This window comes from Poecilia formosa, unplaced genomic scaffold (genome assembly GCF_000485575.1).
Source record: "Poecilia formosa unplaced genomic scaffold, Poecilia_formosa-5.1.2 Scaffold328, whole genome shotgun sequence".
Taxonomy (NCBI): Eukaryota; Metazoa; Chordata; class Actinopteri; order Cyprinodontiformes; family Poeciliidae; genus Poecilia; species Poecilia formosa.
The window spans coordinates 352,380-373,190 of NW_006800267.1; the positions used below are offsets into that span (position 1 = coordinate 352,380).

At 37.5% G+C, this 20,811-nt stretch overlaps 2 protein-coding genes and 1 long non-coding RNA gene across 14 annotated transcripts in view; 1 reads left to right on the forward strand and 2 right to left on the reverse strand.

Annotated features, from left to right (window-relative positions):
* cuedc1b (CUE domain containing 1b) overlaps nucleotides 1-8,748 on the reverse strand; it is an 11,801-nt gene extending 3,053 nt beyond the window's left edge. Inside the window, exons 1-9 of one of the 9 annotated variants that reach the window (XM_016661415.1) lie at nucleotides 8,568-8,747; nucleotides 8,352-8,406; nucleotides 6,874-7,521; nucleotides 5,946-6,070; nucleotides 4,253-4,379; nucleotides 1,037-1,295; nucleotides 837-893; nucleotides 559-672; nucleotides 384-471 (exon numbers count right to left, since the gene is read on the reverse strand). In XM_016661415.1, the coding sequence (XP_016516901.1) occupies nucleotides 384-471; nucleotides 559-672; nucleotides 837-893; nucleotides 1,037-1,295; nucleotides 4,253-4,379; nucleotides 5,946-6,070; nucleotides 6,874-7,185 (1,082 nt within the window). In that variant the 5' untranslated portion in view covers nucleotides 7,186-7,521; nucleotides 8,352-8,406; nucleotides 8,568-8,747. The other 8 variants (XM_016661419.1, XM_016661418.1, XM_016661414.1 and 5 more) reach the window with 8 other exon arrangements.
* LOC107833106 (uncharacterized) lies at nucleotides 3,355-10,257 on the forward strand. Its single transcript, XR_001658814.1, has 3 exons — nucleotides 3,355-3,455; nucleotides 5,082-5,084; nucleotides 10,247-10,257. It is a non-coding gene; the product is annotated as an uncharacterized LOC107833106 (long non-coding RNA).
* Nucleotides 10,258-15,005: 4,748 nt separating this feature from the next.
* Nucleotides 15,006-19,539, reverse strand: LOC103152798 (CUE domain-containing protein 1-like). Of its 4 annotated transcripts, XM_016661422.1 has the most exons (5): nucleotides 19,384-19,539; nucleotides 19,168-19,222; nucleotides 17,690-18,337; nucleotides 16,762-16,886; nucleotides 15,006-15,195 (listed from the first exon to the last, which is right to left on the reverse strand). In XM_016661422.1, exons 3-5 carry the CDS (start codon nucleotides 17,999-18,001, stop codon nucleotides 15,027-15,029), a joined length of 606 nt encoding a protein of 201 aa, XP_016516908.1. In that variant the 5' UTR covers nucleotides 18,002-18,337; nucleotides 19,168-19,222; nucleotides 19,384-19,539; the 3' UTR covers nucleotides 15,006-15,026. The 4 variants fall into 4 exon arrangements, with proteins under 4 accessions (XP_016516908.1, XP_016516907.1, XP_016516909.1 ...); XM_016661421.1 differs by lacking the exon at nucleotides 19,168-19,222; XM_016661423.1 differs by lacking the exon at nucleotides 19,168-19,222 and having other exon boundaries at nucleotides 19,362-19,539.
* Between the last annotated feature and the right edge of the window lie 1,272 nt (nucleotides 19,540-20,811).

The following is a 20,811-nucleotide window of genomic DNA, read 5'->3' on the forward strand; positions in this document are numbered from 1 at the left end:
CATTGATCTTAAAGATTTTGATCTTTTGGGAAGAACAGACTTATGTGTTCACTGGCGTAATTAAGAAAATCAAACAGCCTGCTAACATGGCGGCACACTAGATATTACCCTCGTTGCATCACGTCCTGTAAAAGAGTCGTCCAGCTAGCTCATCACAGGGCTAAGTTTAAAAACATTTTGAAACATGTCTGCTTTCAATCAGCATTTTATTTCTAAAAAAATAATTAAGTGAATGATGCAACATAAACTTTACTGATAATTTAAGCATTGCTCCCACATCATGTCAGTGACACTTTAATAAATCTATGTTTCTCTCAGATTCCCACCATAGAATAAAACCACCAACTTTATATAATGACCATGTGATGTCACAGGAAGGATATAAATGGGTGAGAGTCTTTCTTTTAGACTTTCTCCTCTTCGTCCTTTCAGAAAATGTTCTGGCAATTTCAAAGAGCTTCTTTCTTGTTGCTGAAGTTGTAAAAGGTAGATATCATAAACACAAACAAATGCTTCCACGGCAAACACAGTTGTTCAACAGTCGTAAGTCAAACTTACATTTACCCATGTGCTTGAGTTTGTCTCTGAATAGTGCGTCATCTGAGGGAGGGTCCTGCGAATCTGCCAAGTACCTCTCCCCTGCACACAAAGGACCCATACTGCAATGTGAAACTACAAACATACATGTGAAATAGTTCACATTTGTTCACAGTAGGATGTTTGTACAAAACTTTGTATTAGTGGTAATACATGAGAATTTATAGAACCAGGAATGAACAACTTTGGTTCGTTCCTGTTCAAGTACACAAGTCATCTGTGCACTGACTGACCGCTACCTGTGGAAGTGTCCAGGCTTGATAAATGGCTGGACTTTGATCCATACTTCAACCCATCTAAAATAAAGAGAGACAGAGATGAGACAATTAATGTACTGAATACCCTCATATGATATTTCAATATATATTGATTCAACTTCCAAATAAAGTTGAACAGACATTTAAGGAAGATTTTCTCGATCGTAAACAGTAAGTGATACCTCTCTCTAAGGCAATGAGGAACTCATGGTTACGCTTCAGCTCTTTCAAAAACTCCTCATTCTGCAGAAACAGGGCTATGCGCTCGTCTTCCAAATACTGCATAAGTGTGTTCTCTTGTAATCCCGTTATCATATTAGGACCCTCAGCAGTCAAAGTAGCTCCAAACACAGAAACAGCCTGAGCCGTCCTTTGACTTGTTGAGGACACAGACACTGCGGAGGTCGAGGAGGGCTGAGATGGACTGCTTTGCGAGTACTGCTGAAATAAAGACAAGTTCATCAGGTATAATGTGTCAGCAATACCAGTTCAGTTTGAAGGACAGAGCAATCTTAGCAACGTTTCCCAAAAAGAAAAGAGTTCAGTGAGACTAAAAGGTAACACTTTATTTGACGAGGTGACTGGCACAACACTGTCATAAACATCATATAACATAAGAGTCTTTATGAACATGAATGAGTCTTCATGAGTGTTTGACTGTTGTCATGAAGTGTCATTCAGTAAATAATGACACTTTTAATGCAAAGTTGACACTTTTATTGGCCTTTCAATGCAAGTTTTAATAGAATCAAGATGATAGGTATTTTCTCAACCTACATAAAAGAACCACAGACAACATATATCAATTTTCAACCAGGCTTGTGCAAAAGGAGAAAACACAGTAAACCTCACTTAGCATTTTTACCGAAAAATGCTAAGTTGACACTTTTAATAGACATTTAATGCAACTTTTAGTGCAACTTTACATTAAAAGTCATTATTGACCGAATGACACTTCATGCCAGCAGTCGTAAACATTTCAGACTCCTTCATAACAGGTGTCATCAGGGGTGAAAGTAGTTTTAAATTCTTGAGGGTACTAGGTATTGAATTGATACAAAATAAAGCTGTATTTCCTCCCTCAGCCCACTGGCTGCAATGTTGACACCTTGAGATGCCATGAGACCTAAACTCTGAACATCTTGGCATGGAGTGGATACCAGTTTTCCATGTCTGGCATATAACCATTCATTTTAGCTTTTAAACTGGTTCTATTGAACCTGTGTCCAGACAGAGGGATAATCAGTAGCCCAGCATCATGACCTGTTTGTTCTGAAGATCCTGCAGCTTCACCTTCCCAACATGGCTCCTCCTCACCCTGACAGGAGGAACCACAGAGCTCTGTTAGGTTAAAGCTCATCTTCTGAAGTTGGGATGTTTTTCCTCCAACAGGTTCCAGAGGAATCACCTCAAACCAGATGTTGGATTGGATTTTATTTCACTGTCATTTGTGAATGTTAGAGCCTCATTTTCAACAGTGGAGCTATAAAGGTTGAAAAAGATTATCATTAAGTCTCATCAACATCAATATTTCCACTAAATAAGAGGCAAAAAAAATGTTTGACAGAGCTCAGACTCTGAGCTCAAAGCAAGATGCCAGAGAGCAATAAAACTTTTTTTTTTAAATTAGACAATTTAATTTCACATAATTATCGCGGTAGAAGCCATTTGTTTGTTAAATACTTAATGAAACATATTTACTGTGTTTGATGTTTGTTGTAAATGACTATACTCACAAAGAACGAGGTAATTAGTCCAAGTTTGTCGTTTATTGAACGTTCAGAAACTACAGCGGCTGTGATGAGCCACAGCAAAGGTAAACAAAGGTAAAACAACCTGAACAGGTGATCAACTCTAAACCACTGGGACCTTTTTACTCTCTGTCTCTTTGTCATTCAAGCACACCCATTGCCACGGCAACTGCCTGCGTTCCACAAGCCAAGCACAGGTTACATTAAAAACATTCAGTCCGTTACAATATCAGGTTTTCAGGCTTGATATTTATTTTGCGATCATTAATAAGTGCTTCCTGAACACAGCGGTGGTTGATTAGTTAATTTTAAACTCCTGCTCTGCTCGTTATTTTGGTAATGGAATGCACAGAATTGCGAAACACCTTGTTGAAGCAATAATTACTGAGATTATTATTTTTGTTGGGTCATTCATTTGAACACTTTTTTTGATTTTGTTATTGTTGTTCTTTAATAAAGTTACGAATGTTTTGATAAGGAGTCAGAGGAGGACCTGCTGGTCTCAGCGTCCTAACGGTGTTCAGTTTGTCACCTAATGCCGAGATCGACTCAAAACCTTCTGCGATCGACGTGTTGCAGCCCTGCTATAGTAAAGCACGAACAGTTCAGAAACAATATGAAATGGGAAAAAAGCTATTTATTAACTGAATATGACATGTTTTAGATTGTTCTTGAAAAACTAATCAGTCACGGCTGATTAGTGGGTGAACTCACGGCTGCACAGTGAACCCAATGATTTTTGTTTTTTACAGCAGACAGCCGCTCCTCTCTCTTGCAGGTACTGCGTAGCCCCACTAAATCTTTTAGGGGTATGCAGTACCCTACCGTACCCCCCTACTATCACCCCTGGGTGCTATATGGTGTTAATGACAGTGTTGTTTCAGTCTTATACACACCCCGTCAAATACACTGTTACCGACTAAAATTAAAACCATTATTTTGAGAAATGTTTACTACCATGTGTATTGATTTTAGGTCACCCAGGACACATGAAAATAGTACAATTTTAGAGAAACTTCTAAATCCACTCTTCAATGGATGTATTGTAGCTACTAAGCTACAATACATTTACAACTACATCAGCAATATAACTACATTGGTTCAAAGCGCAGTAAGACTTTAAAGAGGACATATCATGCAAAATTCACTTTTTAAATAAATTTCTTTGTGTACTTTGAGTGTCTAGTAGTGCAGAAAATGTAATTTATTCTCTCCCTATGCTGTGTAGATATCTTTATATTCTTTTTGGGTTATATCTTTCAGTCTTTTCAATTTTCTCCATTCGTCATAACGTTTTTCATTTGCTAAACAAGGTCATGACTTCTGGCTAATCACTTTTGGGAATCTGCCCATTTTTTTCTCGTCCAAGAAGTTTTACTTTATATAGACTATAAGTAAGTCATTCACATGTGAAAATGAAGGACTTAAAAGCATGATATATCCACTTTAAAGTAAAGTCATTAAAATGTAGCTAAAAATGTTCATTTAATGTGTATTTCAGGAGAAAAAATGCGTACAAGCAAAAAAGGTAAAAATGCCCAAAACAAAAGAACAGAAAACATTATACATCACTTTTGCAAAACATTTTTTCATACATCAAAAGTTTTAATTGTTTTTAAGTAATTTCTGAACAAAATAATAAAGTACCTCCACACTGTTTAATTGTCGAGGCCAAATCCTCAAAAAGTCCTCTGGAAGGTTTCCGAGCAGCGGGGGGTTCCAGTTCCTGTAGATTCGAACTTGCTGGTCGTCTGCTGGCACATGGGTCTCCGATCTAAGATAGCCCACCAACAAATCATTAGCATACATCATCGGCTCATCCTCTTATATGTTGCAATTAAAACTTGACAAAGTTCAGGTTGTGAATTGCAAAGTAAATGTCTTCGAGGCTGCCAGACTCGCTGATAATAATCTTTTAAGGAGGATTTCATAAATCACTCTGAACTTTTGGGGGTGGTTTTTGGATAAAGACTTCTTTACTTTCTATTCCTGAGCCTCGCTGAGCTTATGGACTGCTTGCTTTGCAGCAGGTTGCCATGACTGTCTCAACCAAAAAAAAAAAAATTTAAAATTCAATGCTAAATGAGCAGAAGTGTTAAAATGATGTAATTCCATTTCTTAAGAATCAACTCCGGCAGGACAACAGTACCCCAGCAATTTAGCTTGGTGGTCAAGGGGAAAGAATAGTTATCTTCAACAGCTGGAGAAAGTGTGGAGCTTTAACCTTTCCAATTTGCTTTAAATGGTCTCTAAACCTTTTTTGTAACTGGAGGTCATCTGTACATGTGTCACTTCATGATGCTAGACTCTTTCAGTTCATCCCTGCACCGTTTACCCTGCACAACCTCTGAGCCCAGACACATTCATGTACAGACAAAGGCAACATACCCAAAATTTACATCCACACCATTTCTCCAGTGTCGTTCATAATAAAAACACCAACAGAACTTAGAACAAATTAGTATTTGTATACTAGATAGTGGCTTATTCTGAATTCTGCTGAAGGAATCTTTGAACTAAAGATTCCCCAAGGTTGTCATTGACAAACCGATGCTCACTGCCAGGCAGCATAGTGACAATAAATTCATTCATTCATTCATGCAAAGTGCCAAAATCACTTCCCACTGATGTAGACGCATGACGACAGAGAGCCATCTGTTTGCCGAACTCAACAGCAGGTCCTGATCAAACTATCTGAAGTTATTAATGAAAGTTTAAAGGTCAAGAGGTCAACCAAACTTCTCCCTTTTAATCCAAATCTAACAAAATTGGTGTCAATGTTTGTGTTAGGATTGTGCTGGTATGTGCAGTAATATACTAATAAAAAAAAGTTTCCAGAGGTCATCAGAGATCAACCACAGCTGCTCACAGTTACAAACTAACACATTTGGTGCCAATCAGTTCAGCTACATTTGTGCTGGTTTGTCAAGCAATAATTGTCGTTTGCGCTGGTTTTGCTTTGAATGACCTCTGGAAACTATTTTAGTAATGTCTTTAAAATTATAGCAGCACAAACAAAAATTATTACTTCACAACATTTGACACCAATTTTGTTAGATTCAAGAAGGTGGGGGGTCTTTGAATTTCTAGTTATTTGTTTTATAGTCTGTAAGGTTTCCAGATTTCTTTTTTACAAATCTATTGAAATACAAGTAGTAAATAAAAAAGAAAGTACAAAAAATATAATTTTCTCAGTGAATTTTGTTTTTTTATTTGGCCTTCTTCCACATCAGTGCAAATATGTTTTTGTATATGGAGCCCCTGTGTTTTGTAGAACAGATATTGATCCCAGTTTTAAAGTGTATTCTACAAAGGTGCAGAAGCAGTCTCAAGTTCTTACTGTGGAGGAGACACTTTGTGTGTCTCTGGGTGCTTCCAGTCAGAGTACATGTTGGATTTTGGTGGAGAGTAAACTGGAGGTGGTTCTTCATCTGAGCTGTCGGGTTCCTGGGTCTGCTCCAGAATCTGAAAAACAAGTACAAGGCCAACTTTCTAATCTTAAAAATGTATTTTTATCAAACAAATAAACAATGCAATTAAGGACACTGCTTTTATTTCCACTTTTCTGCGATCTACTTCTGTTCATCCCTTTAGCAGCACATACACAAATATGATTATAGTATGGTATGGGTATGATTGACAGTGCTAAGGTATTTTTCCTGTTTCTAGATGTTTTGACTGGGAGCGATGCGATTTTATTTTATTTTATTTTTTACAGATTATCTGTCATACAATACCATCACAACATGGTGAAAGTTTTAACATTAAAAAAACATTTCTGTAAAAGCTGCATGCTGGAGCTATGATGCTGTTCAAATGAATCCAAACCATTCATGAAATCATAAATAAGAACCTGTAACTGCCCATAAACGTCTGAGGTCTGATATATTACCAATAACACATCAAGGCATTCCTTACAAACCTTTAGCATATGCAGATGATGTCATTTTATTCATTTCAAAACCAAAGACCTCATTCGTCCCTTTACTCCAGCTGATAAATTAATTTGGTGCCTTCGCAGGACATCAGATAAACTAAAATTCTGCCGCCGTCGGAGGGTGTAGATCTGAACTACCAGTGAGAAACTCCATTTAGATCAACATTATATAAATCTGAGTGTCTTGGCAATGCAGTCACACGCAAACTATCACAACTTTTAAAGCAAAACTGGGACAAGAAAGTTATTCCAGTTATCCCAGCATAACATATATTTGCCTTCGTGTTGGTTGGATTAGGGAGATTTAGACCTCAGAAAACATTTTACTGACCTCTGCCGGGATGCTGTCATCTGAGTCCGAGGTATCATCTGAGTGATGTCCTTCAATGCTCATTTGAAGTAGCTGGTCGATAGTGGCGTCCACAGCTCCTTTGTTGGAACGCAGAACACACTCAATCACCTCGTAGTCCATGGAGGGAAACATGGTCTTGAAGTCTTCCATGGCCTGATTGAACTCCAGGTGCCTGACTGGCCGGTTCGGCCTGCTGTTGTTGAGCTGCCCACTAGTAGTGCCGCCACCATCTCTACCTCCACTGCTTTCAGAGCCTTTGTTGCTGTTGCTCCGCCTGAACAGGCTGGTCATCCTTTGAGATTGGCTGTCTCAGGCGCTGCTAACCCAATCGGAATCAGAATAGACTATTGATCCCCAAAGGAAAGTTGCTTAAAAATTTTTTTTTAATTTAATTAGGATTTAAAAGATCAAATTTACAAGAAAAAAAGAAAATCGATTAGTTGCATTTAATCTTCCATGATTTTCCAGCATTCCTCATCAGTTTCCACTAAAAGACTGTGACGATCATTTCGCTCTTTGAAAAAAATTAAATGTTCATCTTAGTACTTGTAAAGAGGTTGTTGGTGCGGTCAGCTCACACGAGTTGTGCTGCAGATTTCAAGGACTGGGAGAGAAGAGAGTCATCACCTAAAGAGACAACAGACAGATAAATGATGCTCATTACAAAGACACTTCACAAAGGTCAAATGCATACTACTCTACTCTTACCTTTATAAAAATACATACTCATACTTTTGGTATGCTGAAGCCAGCACATAAATAATATTCATTGGATAACAGACTGATCACTCTGATATTGAATAAAAAAAATTAAAAAAAATTAAATGACTGTCAGAGCACTCCAACAGCTGTTGCTCGGATAAACATTTTTGCAGCCCCTTGGAAGTTACAGAAAACCAGAAACTGCACTGTATTTTACTGAAAATGTATACGATGAAAATTGTTTTACAAGTTGAAGTCTAAAATGTGCAGCATTTTAATTTGCAATCAGACTTTCTCTGATTCCCACAAAAGGTTTTATTCTTAATTTCCTGCCAGGAAACATTACTTCTGTGAAGGTTCATTTCATTCTGGTCCTTGATGCTAACATGGTGACACTTAGTTTTTGTTTATCCCTTTTATTTTTATTTATTTATTTATCGACGATCTAAAGGCTTCTTTATTCCCTCTTTTCCTTAATGACATTGTTTTATAAGCTTGGGATATCCGCTCCTGTCCAGATTAAATTCGGTGTGTTTTTACTTAAATGTTATTTAAAAAATTGGGAAAATTCATGTTAATGGTAAGTGGCTCGAGGTTTCAAACTTTTATTCATAAAACGAAACACTGGAAGATGATGTTCCAACAAGACAAACCGTGAAATATCCGACGTCAATCACTGCACACAACATTAGCCAGCGCTGCCAGCAGCCTTTCAACAGTCAAGGCTTTACAACACCTTAGCTCTAGTAGCTAACCTGTGTCTGTGGGTCCGATCCGTCGGTACTAACATGTTGCATAGCGAGGCAGAAGCTGTTGGCATAATCATAAATGGCAATGAAAATGACTTCTCGTGGTTTTATGTTTTTAAAAGCAACAAATCACCGCGGTCAAATAAATATTCCCTCCCATCACAATGCTAGCGATCGTGGAAGTTATTTGGATTACTCACTGATTATTGAGCCCAGACTTACGTTTCCACGCGACGTACGGAAGAGCCTCAGTGGGTCTGGTTGTGATGTCAAATAATAAATCCTTTAATTCCAACACCACTGTAAGGTCTATAGCATGAACCCTTTCAGGTGTTATGGCAGTTCTATTTTTCTTCTTCTCCTTCTTTTTCTTTCTTTCTTTCTTTCTTTCTTTCTTTCTTTCTTTCTTCTTCTTCTTCTGCCCTATTATGGCGGATCACAAACAACTTCAAGGTGCATACCGCCACCTACTGCACGTGAGTGTTCTATACTCTGTATTAAACTTTTTATTTTGTCGTATGAAGACAAATAAATAGTGCTTTCCTTAATGTGTAAATATAATCTTCACTTCCCAATACTCCTTAAGACGTCATTCCTGTCCTGTTCTTCTGTTTTTCTCAATCGTTCCATTTCAGGCTCATAACTTTCACAATCCATCAATAAATGTTCTACATTTTCTTTCCCTCCACATCATTAACATTTATCATTATTTTTTCCTCTCAGTTAAACATAAAGTGCCATTTAGATTAGAAGTATGGCCTACCCTTAATATCATGATTATTTCTTCTCTTCTGTTTCAATATTTTCAACACTGACTTTTGTATTTGATGACAATTTATCTTCATTCCACCCTTTGTTGCCATATTTCTGCTTCTCAACTCCTTATCACTGATTCTGATTAACAATATTCTATATTCTTTTTTGCATCCTTAATAGTTTTCACTGCTCTTTTCCTTTTACATTCAATATGGTTTTCAGTTGTCAATGCATAATATTTTAAATGTCTTGTTTGGTTCTTTAAGTGCTCTAGTACGTTAGTCATTCCACCAAGGAAGACCTTTTTTTCTCACCTTTTACTTCTTTACAACATTTAAAATATGTTCTGCTACCTGATTCCTTATATGTTGCATTTTAACGTGGCTGGTTTTCTCAGTTTATTTGAAAATTTTCTTTCAAATGTCTTTTTAATGAAGACATTGGTGCAAATTCAAGATGGGAGACTCTCTGAATCCTCACCTGTCTGGAGAGGTTTGCTCATCTCCACCTCATCCAGTCACAGATCAAGAATCCCTTCATGAGGCTCTTCATCCATGGATCCAACTGCTTCCCAGCCATGCTCCTACCCAAATCCACCCAGTCTACACCCTCCCTCCTTTGTCCTCCACTGCTAGTTTATGGGCAGTGGGGTAATAAGACCTTAATCCTCGCCACAAGCGCTGTATTCAAGCTGATGGCGATTCCCCGTTTTCTGCCGGGCACCTAAGAAACCTACTTTTATTTGACTTTCAGGTCAAATAAAACTCTCCAATTGCTGCTTTTCTCTGTGCAAGTCTCTCCAGATTGAATTGATTATCAGCCATATATTGATAAATATGGTACAGAATATAGTAACATTTTTAGCAGATTCTAACCCACAAACAAATCCACAGATTGCAGACAACCACACAAAACTAAACTGAGGTAATGGAAATAACATTTGCACAAGGTAGAAAAAAAGATACCACAAATAGTCATTGGAGACAACCCTGACAAAATATATTATGCACAAATATGAAAAAAGAAATAAAATACAATTAAAATATATGTATATAAAAAAGGGGAAAGAATGGACGAGGGAAGTGTTACTTGGAGACAATAGTCAAAGATTTCTCATAAATAGGAAAAGGTGCCAGGCTTTATAGAATCCATTTTCAGAACTTCAGAAAGTAAATTATGTCTTTTCTAAGTCCATACAAAATATAATATCCTTTATCCAGTGTGAATGTGAAGGTGAGCTGGGTCTTTCCACCTTAATAAGACGGCACTCTGGGCAATTGATGATGGAAATGAGCATTCGCTGTTTGACATGTGGCAAGTCCAGCTGTGGGGCGACTCCGGAGACAACGGAGAAGTTTGACTGAAGCTCACAGTGTAAAACTTCAGACAGTGCAGAAGACTGATTTCCAAAAATTAACTAGACAAGGGCTGGATGAAAACATAAGGATTCATTTTTACCAGTTAGCTTCGTTAAAGAACCATCTTGAAATCTTTTTGTCTGTTTTAACAGTCATTAATTATCGTACTCACTGGAAAGTGGTCGCTACCTAATGTAGACTCCCAGTTGACATCCCATTTGTATCAACTTACAAGACGATCATATATTAATGTAACACCAACACATGAAACTGTACCTTTATGTACATTTACTCTTGTACCTTGTCCCCTGTTAAGGCAAACTAATGACTAATCCATCCTTTCTTCAGATATAATACCATTGTGGTCTGTCTTCCTACTTACCCAAAGACCATCATGGGCGTCTCGCCGTCGAGAGTCAAGGCCCCGGTCCTAATACTTGAACTTTCACCCTTGTTCTGCCCTTTCGTCCTTCACATGCTGAAGGATTTGAGTGCAGCGAGTCCCAATTCTTCACATCAGTCTTTCACTCTGCCCCTTTTGGGTCCCATTTCAAACACTTCGCACTCAAAGCCTTCAACCTGAACGAGGATTTGAAGGACACATGAGCAGAACAAGGGTGAAGTGAGAGTATTGGGACCGGGCTTTCTGCACTTCTGCTAGCATGCAACTATACATCAGTCCAAGGGCCAGACAATTTTTTGGTCCATTTCAGAGTGGCAAAGCCTAACCACATTTTTTGAAAGCATACATGTCTAGCTAATATTTTGGTATGATGGTCCTTCTAAAGTGGCAGCTGAGTCAGTTACCGGTTCATAAAGTTAACAACCCCCATGGACAAATTCTAAAAAAAAAAAACTCCCTCCCCCCCAGAAAGGCAGGAATGAAGTTTGGTTCTTTTCTCATGCTGAGGCTGAGGGGCTGGGCTGGAAAGTATTTTTTCTCTAAGGATAAATTCTGCCTAAAAAGTGTGAAAAGCACACTTCAGCATTCTTCTGTTTCTGATTTAATATTTCAGCCTTCTGTTATGCTGGAACCCTTTTTCTTCCATTTCAGCCTTCAATTTTTTTTGCTACCATGTATGACTTAACCTTTTGTCTATTAATTCAGCCTTCATTCCCCCCCCACTATTTCAGCCTTGAGCTTCTTTTCTATGACATTTTTTTTTCTTTTAGCCTTCAGCTTTATTCTACCGTTTCTGATTTTAGACAGGAAGTATCTCTTGTAGCTGTCTAGATCATTTCTTAAAAATTATGACTTTATGACTAAAGTCTTAAAACCACAAATACCTGTTTAAACTCTATTATGCATGCGTCTTAGTGAAGTGAGTTTCTGAAATAAATGAACTTTCATCAACATTATTTAATATGACTATTTCTAAGCAGAGTTTAAGTGAGTCTTAACGGGTAACGGCAGACTTTCAAAAATAATCCCATTACATTGCTGGCAAAATGCCCCGTCAGTAAACCACTTACTACTGCAGCACCAATATGAAAACACATTCCAATAATCCCACCACCATTAAAAAAAAGATAAAGTACCTTAAACACTTCATATCTTTATTTTTCCCTTTTAGAACTGTACAATTAAATATGTACATGTTATCTAAATGCTTTCATGTATAGCTGTTTGACACCCACTTAAATGATCAAATCGAAGCTTGTGTAGTTGTGAAATCCACTCTTTGAAAATGGTGAATGAGGGAAGGGCAGAACGACTCAAACCCACCTGCGCCCACCACACAAACAAATTTAAATTTCCAGTGTCACAGAAAACTAATTACAAATCTTATTTACAGAGAAATGGACAAAACTCAATTTAAATTCTTAAGGGCTATTGAATCAATTACTCAACTGGTAATTTCAGACATTGTGGGACAAAAACACAAGCAACTGAGAAATGTTCTGACTGAATGGAGAAGTTTCTCAACAGGGTGTGCATGTCTAACCTGATCCAATGACTGGGATTTCCGTCTCCTTAAATTTTACTTGGGCAAGCTTAAGGTTATGAATTGGCATAAAAAACAAACAAAAAAACCCAGTAAAATATGAGAATTGTAGCAGAACAATTAGCTCTAACATGTCAATTGGAAAAACAAGTCCATGACCAAACCCATTCTGCCTCTTAAGTAAAAACAAAACTTCCTTACAGGCAGAAAATCAGTTTCAATTCTTTTAACGTGATTGTATTCAAAACAAAGCACATTGACACCATGTATACTAAATAATTTACTACTGTAAGTGCTTATCTGAGAAAAATTATTTTTCACTGGGAAGAATGTGTTGATTGTTTTGTTAAAGTGACAGAGCAGTTGTTCTTACTGGCTTAAATAATACAGCAATTACATTTTCCTTTTTAGTTTGACGTTCTTCAGTTGGATAAGTTCAAGCACGTCAGTATCTGTCACAGAAGCTGGATCCATGCCACCATCCAAATTGGGAGTTTTGCTCCTCTGCAAACTGAAATAATATTTCAGCGAGTCCTACTAAACCCTCCTCTTTGGAACTTTATGCTGCATTTATCGCACCACTACTCAGCTGCCTAAACTGCCTTTTTGATTTTGTAAGCAATCAAGAGCAGGTTAATTCTGCAGTAACAGACTTAATGCCACATCACCAGCTGGAATGATACAACAGGAACAATTCTGTGAAATATGGCTTCTTCAGAATATCAAACATGGATATGGTAACCGACTACGCTTCCCGTCTTTGTTGTGTTTGTTTCAACAACGTTTCAACTGGTGTCACAACATACATCTAAATCTAACATTTGTATAAGTTCACATAATGTCCCAACAACCTGATTTTTATGGTACAACATTAATTTTGGGTGACAGTTGAGTATCAGACCTGAATGTATAACGCCACGGCCAGCAAAACTGCATCTAGCCTGGTCTGATATTCATATTCATATAAGAGAACTCAGTTTGGAAATGATTGTTCACTACATCACTGACTACAGGAGTTCTTGGATGGTTTGACATCATTACCACAAACTGATTTTAGTGAAATGTTATGGCAGCTCCAAATTACATAGCATTAAAAAAAACATTGATTCCATGTAGTGTTTCTCTCATGTACCATGTGTTCTTCAATCCCAGACTGTTCCATAAAACTCAAGGATTTGTGGAACACAACAAACNTTCCACAAGCCAAGCACAGGTTACATTAAAAACATTCAGTCCGTTACAATATCAGGTTTTCAGGCTTGATATTTATTTTGCGATCATTAATAAGTGCTTCCTGAACACAGCGGTGGTTGATTAGTTAATTTTAAACTCCTGCTCTGCTCGTTATTTTGGTAATGGAATGCACAGAATTGCGAAACACCTTGTTGAAGCAATAATTACTGAGATTATTATTTTTGTTGGGTCATTCATTTGAACACTTTTTTTGATTTTGTTATTGTTGTTCTTTAATAAAGTTACGAATGTTTTGATAAGGAGTCAGAGGAGGACCTGCTGGTCTCAGCGTCCTAACGGTGTTCAGTTTGTCACCTAATGCCGAGATCGACTCAAAACCTTCTGCGATCGACGTGTTGCAGCCCTGCTATAGTAAAGCACGAACAGTTCAGAAACAATATGAAATGGGAAAAAAGCTATTTATTAACTGAATATGACATGTTTTAGATTGTTCTTGAAAAACTAATCAGTCACGGCTGATTAGTGGGTGAACTCACGGCTGCACAGTGAACCCAATGATTTTGATTCTTTACAGCAGACAGCCGCTCCTCTCTCTTGCAGGTACTGCGTAGCCCCACTAAATCTTTTAGGGGTATGCAGTACCCTACCGTACCCCCCTACTATCACCCCTGGGTGCTATATGGTGTTAATGACAGTGTTGTTTCAGTCTTATACACACCCCGTCAAATACACTGTTACCGACTAAAATTAAAACCATTATTTTGAGAAATGTTTACTACCATGTGTATTGATTTTAGGTCACCCAGGACACATGAAAATAGTACAATTTTAGAGAAACTTCTAAATCCACTCTTCAATGGATGTATTGTAGCTACTAAGCTACAATACATTTACAACTACATCAGCAATATAACTACATTGGTTCAAAGCGCAGTAAGACTTTAAAGAGGACATATCATGCAAAATTCACTTTTTAAATAAATTTCTTTGTGTACTTTGAGTGTCTAGTAGTGCAGAAAATGTAATTTATTCTCTCCCTATGCTGTGTAGATATCTTTATATTCTTTTTGGGTTATATCTTTCAGTCTTTTCAATTTTCTCCATTCGTCATAACGTTTTTCATTTGCTAAACAAGGTCATGACTTCTGGCTAATCACTTTTGGGAATCTGCCCATTTTTTTCTCGTCCAAGAAGTTTTACTTTATATAGACTATAAGTAAGTCATTCACATGTGAAAATGAAGGACTTAAAAGCATGATATATCCACTTTAAAGTAAAGTCATTAAAATGTAGCTAAAAATGTTCATTTAATGTGTATTTCAGGAGAAAAAATGCGTACAAGCAAAAAAGGTAAAAATGCCCAAAACAAAAGAACAGAAAACATTATACATCACTTTTGCAAAACATTTTTTCATACATCAAAAGTTTTAATTGTTTTTAAGTAATTTCTGAACAAAATAATAAAGTACCTCCACACTGTTTAATTGTCGAGGCCAAATCCTCAAAAAGTCCTCTGGAAGGTTTCCGAGCAGCGGGGGGTTCCAGTTCCTGTAGATTCGAACTTGCTGGTCGTCTGCTGGCACATGGGTCTCCGATCTAAGATAGCCCACCAACAAATCATTAGCATACATCATCGGCTCATCCTCTTATATGTTGCAATTAAAACTTGACAAAGTTCAGGTTGTGAATTGCAAAGTAAATGTCTTCGAGGCTGCCAGACTCGCTGATAATAATCTTTTAAGGAGGATTTCATAAATCACTCTGAACTTTTGGGGGTGGTTTTTGGATAAAGACTTCTTTACTTTCTATTCCTGAGCCTCGCTGAGCTTATGGACTGCTTGCTTTGCAGCAGGTTGCCATGACTGTCTCAACCAAAAAAAAAAAAATTTAAAATTCAATGCTAAATGAGCAGAAGTGTTAAAATGATGTAATTCCATTTCTTAAGAATCAACTCCGGCAGGACAACAGTACCCCAGCAATTTAGCTTGGTGGTCAAGGGGAAAGAATAGTTATCTTCAACAGCTGGAGAAAGTGTGGAGCTTTAACCTTTCCAATTTGCTTTAAATGGTCTCTAAACCTTTTTTGTAACTGGAGGTCATCTGTACATGTGTCACTTCATGATGCTAGACTCTTTCAGTTCATCCCTGCACCGTTTACCCTGCACAACCTCTGAGCCCAGACACATTCATGTACAGACAAAGGCAACATACCCAAAATTTACATCCACACCATTTCTCCAGTGTCGTTCATAATAAAAACACCAACAGAACTTAGAACAAATTAGTATTTGTATACTAGATAGTGGCTTATTCTGAATTCTGCTGAAGGAATCTTTGAACTAAAGATTCCCCAAGGTTGTCATTGACAAACCGATGCTCACTGCCAGGCAGCATAGTGACAATAAATTCATTCATTCATTCATGCAAAGTGCCAAAATCACTTCCCACTGATGTAGACGCATGACGACAGAGAGCCATCTGTTTGCCGAACTCAACAGCAGGTCCTGATCAAACTATCTGAAGTTATTAATGAAAGTTTAAAGGTCAAGAGGTCAACCAAACTTCTCCCTTTTAATCCAAATCTAACAAAATTGGTGTCAATGTTTGTGTTAGGATTGTGCTGGTATGTGCAGTAATATACTAATAAAAAAAAGTTTCCAGAGGTCATCAGAGATCAACCACAGCTGCTCACAGTTACAAACTAACACATTTGGTGCCAATCAGTTCAGCTACATTTGTGCTGGTTTGTCAAGCAATAATTGTCGTTTGCGCTGGTTTTGCTTTGAATGACCTCTGGAAACTATTTTAGTAATGTCTTTAAAATTATAGCAGCACAAACAAAAATTATTACTTCACAACATTTGACACCAATTTTGTTAGATTCAAGAAGGTGGGGGGTCTTTGAATTTCTAGTTATTTGTTTTATAGTCTGTAAGGTTTCCAGATTTCTTTTTTACAAATCTATTGAAATACAAGTAGTAAATAAAAAAGAAAGTACAAAAAATATAATTTTCTCAGTGAATTTTGTTTTTTTATTTGGCCTTCTTCCACATCAGTGCAAATATGTTTTTGTATATGGAGCCCCTGTGTTTTGTAGAACAGATATTGATCCCAGTTTTAAAGTGTATTCTACAAAGGTGCAGAAGCAGTCTCAAGTTCTTACTGTGGAGGAGACACTTTGTGTGTCTCTGGGTGCTTCCAGTCAGAGTACATGTTGGATTTTGGTGGAGAGTAAACTGGAGGTGGTTCTTCATCTGAGCTGTCGGGTTCCTGGGTCTGCTCCAGAATCTGAAAAACAAGTACAAGGCCAACTTTCTAATCTTAAAAATGTATTTTTATCAAACAAATAAACAATGCAATTAAGGACACTGCTTTTATTTCCACTTTTCTGCGATCTACTTCTGTTCATCCCTTTAGCAGCACATACACAAATATGATTATAGTATGGTATGGGTATGATTGACAGTGCTAAGGTATTTTTCCTGTTTCTAGATGTTTTGACTGGGAGCGATGCGATTTTATTTTATTTTATTTTTTACAGATTATCTGTCATACAATACCATCACAACATGGTGAAAGTTTTAACATTAAAAAAACATTTCTGTAAAAGCTGCATGCTGGAGCTATGATGCTGTTCAAATGAATCCAAACCATTCATGAAATCATAAATAAGAACCTGTAACTGCCCATAAACGTCTGAGGTCTGATATATTACCAATAACACATCAAGGCATTCCTTACAAACCTTTAGCATATGCAGATGATGTCATTTTATTCATTTCAAAACCAAAGACCTCATTCGTCCCTTTACTCCAGCTGATAAATTAATTTGGTGCCTTCGCAGGACATCAGATAAACTAAAATTCTGCCGCCGTCGGAGGGTGTAGATCTGAACTACCAGTGAGAAACTCCATTTAGATCAACATTATATAAATCTGAGTGTCTTGGCAATGCAGTCACACGCAAACTATCACAACTTTTAAAGCAAAACTGGGACAAGAAAGTTATTCCAGTTATCCCAGCATAACATATATTTGCCTTCGTGTTGGTTGGATTAGGGAGATTTAGACCTCAGAAAACATTTTACTGACCTCTGCCGGGATGCTGTCATCTGAGTCCGAGGTATCATCTGAGTGATGTCCTTCAATGCTCATTTGAAGTAGCTGGTCGATAGTGGCGTCCACAGCTCCTTTGTTGGAACGCAGAACACACTCAATCACCTCGTAGTCCATGGAGGGAAACATGGTCTTGAAGTCTTCCATGGCCTGATTGAACTCCAGGTGCCTGACTGGCCGGTTCGGCCTGCTGTTGTTGAGCTGCCCACTAGTAGTGCCGCCACCATCTCTACCTCCACTGCTTTCAGAGCCTTTGTTGCTGTTGCTCCGCCTGAACAGGCTGGTCATCCTTTGAGATTGGCTGTCTCAGGCGCTGCTAACCCAATCGGAATCAGAATAGACTATTGATCCCCAAAGGAAAGTTGCTTAAAAATTTTTTTTTAATTTAATTAGGATTTAAAAGATCAAATTTACAAGAAAAAAAGAAAATCGATTAGTTGCATTTAATCTTCCATGATTTTCCAGCATTCCTCATCAGTTTCCACTAAAAGACTGTGACGATCATTTCGCTCTTTGAAAAAAATTAAATGTTCATCTTAGTACTTGTAAAGAGGTTGTTGGTGCGGTCAGCTCACACGAGTTGTGCTGCAGATTTCAAGGACTGGGAGAGAAGAGAGTCATCACCTAAAGAGACAACAGACAGATAAATGATGCTCATTACAAAGACACTTCACAAAGGTCAAATGCATACTACTCTACTCTTACCTTTATAAAAATACATACTCATACTTTTGGTATGCTGAAGCCAGCACATAAATAATATTCATTGGATAACAGACTGATCACTCTGATATTGAATAAAAAAAATTAAAAAAAATTAAATGACTGTCAGAGCACTCCAACAGCTGTTGCTCGGATAAACATTTTTGCAGCCCCTTGGAAGTTACAGAAAACCAGAAACTGCACTGTATTTTACTGAAAATGTATACGATGAAAATTGTTTTACAAGTTGAAGTCTAAAATGTGCAGCATTTTAATTTGCAATCAGACTTTCTCTGATTCCCACAAAAGGTTTTATTCTTAATTTCCTGCCAGGAAACATTACTTCTGTGAAGGTTCATTTCATTCTGGTCCTTGATGCTAACATGGTGACACTTAGTTTTTGTTTATCCCTTTTATTTTTATTTATTTATTTATCGACGATCTAAAGGCTTCTTTATTCCCTCTTTTCCTTAATGACATTGTTTTATAAGCTTGGGATATCCGCTCCTGTCCAGATTAAATTCGGTGTGTTTTTACTTAAATGTTATTTAAAAAATTGGGAAAATTCATGTTAATGGTAAGTGGCTCGAGGTTTCAAACTTTTATTCATAAAACGAAACACTGGAAGATGATGTTCCAACAAGACAAACCGTGAAATATCCGACGTCAATCACTGCACACAACATTAGCCAGCGCTGCCAGCAGCCTTTCAACAGTCAAGGCTTTACAACACCTTAGCTCTAGTAGCTAACCTGTGTCTGTGGGTCCGATCCGTCGGTACTAACATGTTGCATAGCGAGGCAGAAGCTGTTGGCATAATCATAAATGGCAATGAAAATGACTTCTCGTGGTTTTATGTTTTTAAAAGCAACAAATCACCGCGGTCAAATAAATATTCCCTCCCATCACAATGCTAGCGATCGTGGAAGTTATTTGGATTACTCACTGATTATTGAGCCCAGACTTACGTTTCCACGCGACGTACGGAAGAGCCTCAGTGGGTCTGGTTGTGATGTCAAATAATAAATCCTTTAATTCCAACACCACTGTAAGGTCTATAGCATGAACCCTTTCAGGTGTTATGGCAGTTCTATTTTTCTTCTTCTCCTTCTTTTTCTTTCTTTCTTTCTTTCTTTCTTTCTTTCTTTCTTTCTTCTTCTTCTTCTGCCCTATTATGGCGGATCACAAACAACTTCAAGGTGCATACCGCCACCTACTGCACGTGAGTGTTCTATACTCTGTATTAAACTTTTTATTTTGTCGTATGAAGACAAATAAATAGTGCTTTCCTTAATGTGTAAATATAATCTTCACTTCCCAATACTCCTTAAGACGTCATTCCTGTCCTGTTCTTCTGTTTTTCTCAATCGTTCCATTTCAGGCTCATAACTTTCACAATCCATCAATAAATGTTCTACATTTTCTTTCCCTCCACATCATTAACATTTATCATTATTTTTTCCTCTCAGTTAAACATAAAGTGCCATTTAGATTAGAAGTATGGCCTACCCTTAATATCATGATTATTTCTTCTCTTCTGTTTCAATATTTTCAACACTGACTTTTGTATTTGATGACAATTTATCTTCATTCCACCCTTTGTTGCCATATTTCTGCTTCTCAACTCCTTATCACTGATTCTGATTAACAATATTCTATATTCTTTTTTGCATCCTTAATAGTTTTCACTGCTCTTTTCCTTTTACATTCAATATGGTTTTCAGTTGTCAATGCATAATATTTTAAATGTCTTGTTTGGTTCTTTAAGTGCTCTAGTACGTTAGTCATTCCACCAAGGAAGACCTTTTTTTCTCACCTTTTACTTCTTTACAACATTTAAAATATGTTCTGCTACCTGATTCCTTATATGTTGCATTTTAACGTGGCTGGTTTTCTCAGTTTATTTGAAAATTTTCTTTCAAATGTCTTTTTAATGAAGACATTGGTGCAAATTCAAGATGGGAGACTCTCTGAATCCTCACCTGTCTGGAGAGGTTTGCTCATCTCCACCTCATCCAGTCACAGATCAAGAATCCCTTCATGAGGCTCTTCATCCATGGATCCAACTGCTTCCCAGCCATGCTCCTACCCAAATCCACCCAGTCTACACCCTCCCTCCTTTGTCCTCCACTGCTAGTTTATGGGCAGTGGGGTAATAAGACCTTAATCCTCGCCACAAGCGCTGTATTCAAGCTGATGGCGATTCCCCGTTTTCTGCCGGGCACCTAAGAAACCTACTTTTATTTGACTTTCAGGTCAAATAAAACTCTCCAATTGCTGCTTTTCTCTGTGCAAGTCTCTCCAGATTGAATTGATTATCAGCCATATATTGATAAATATGGTACAGAATATAGTAACATTTTTAGCAGATTCTAACCCACAAACAAATCCACAGA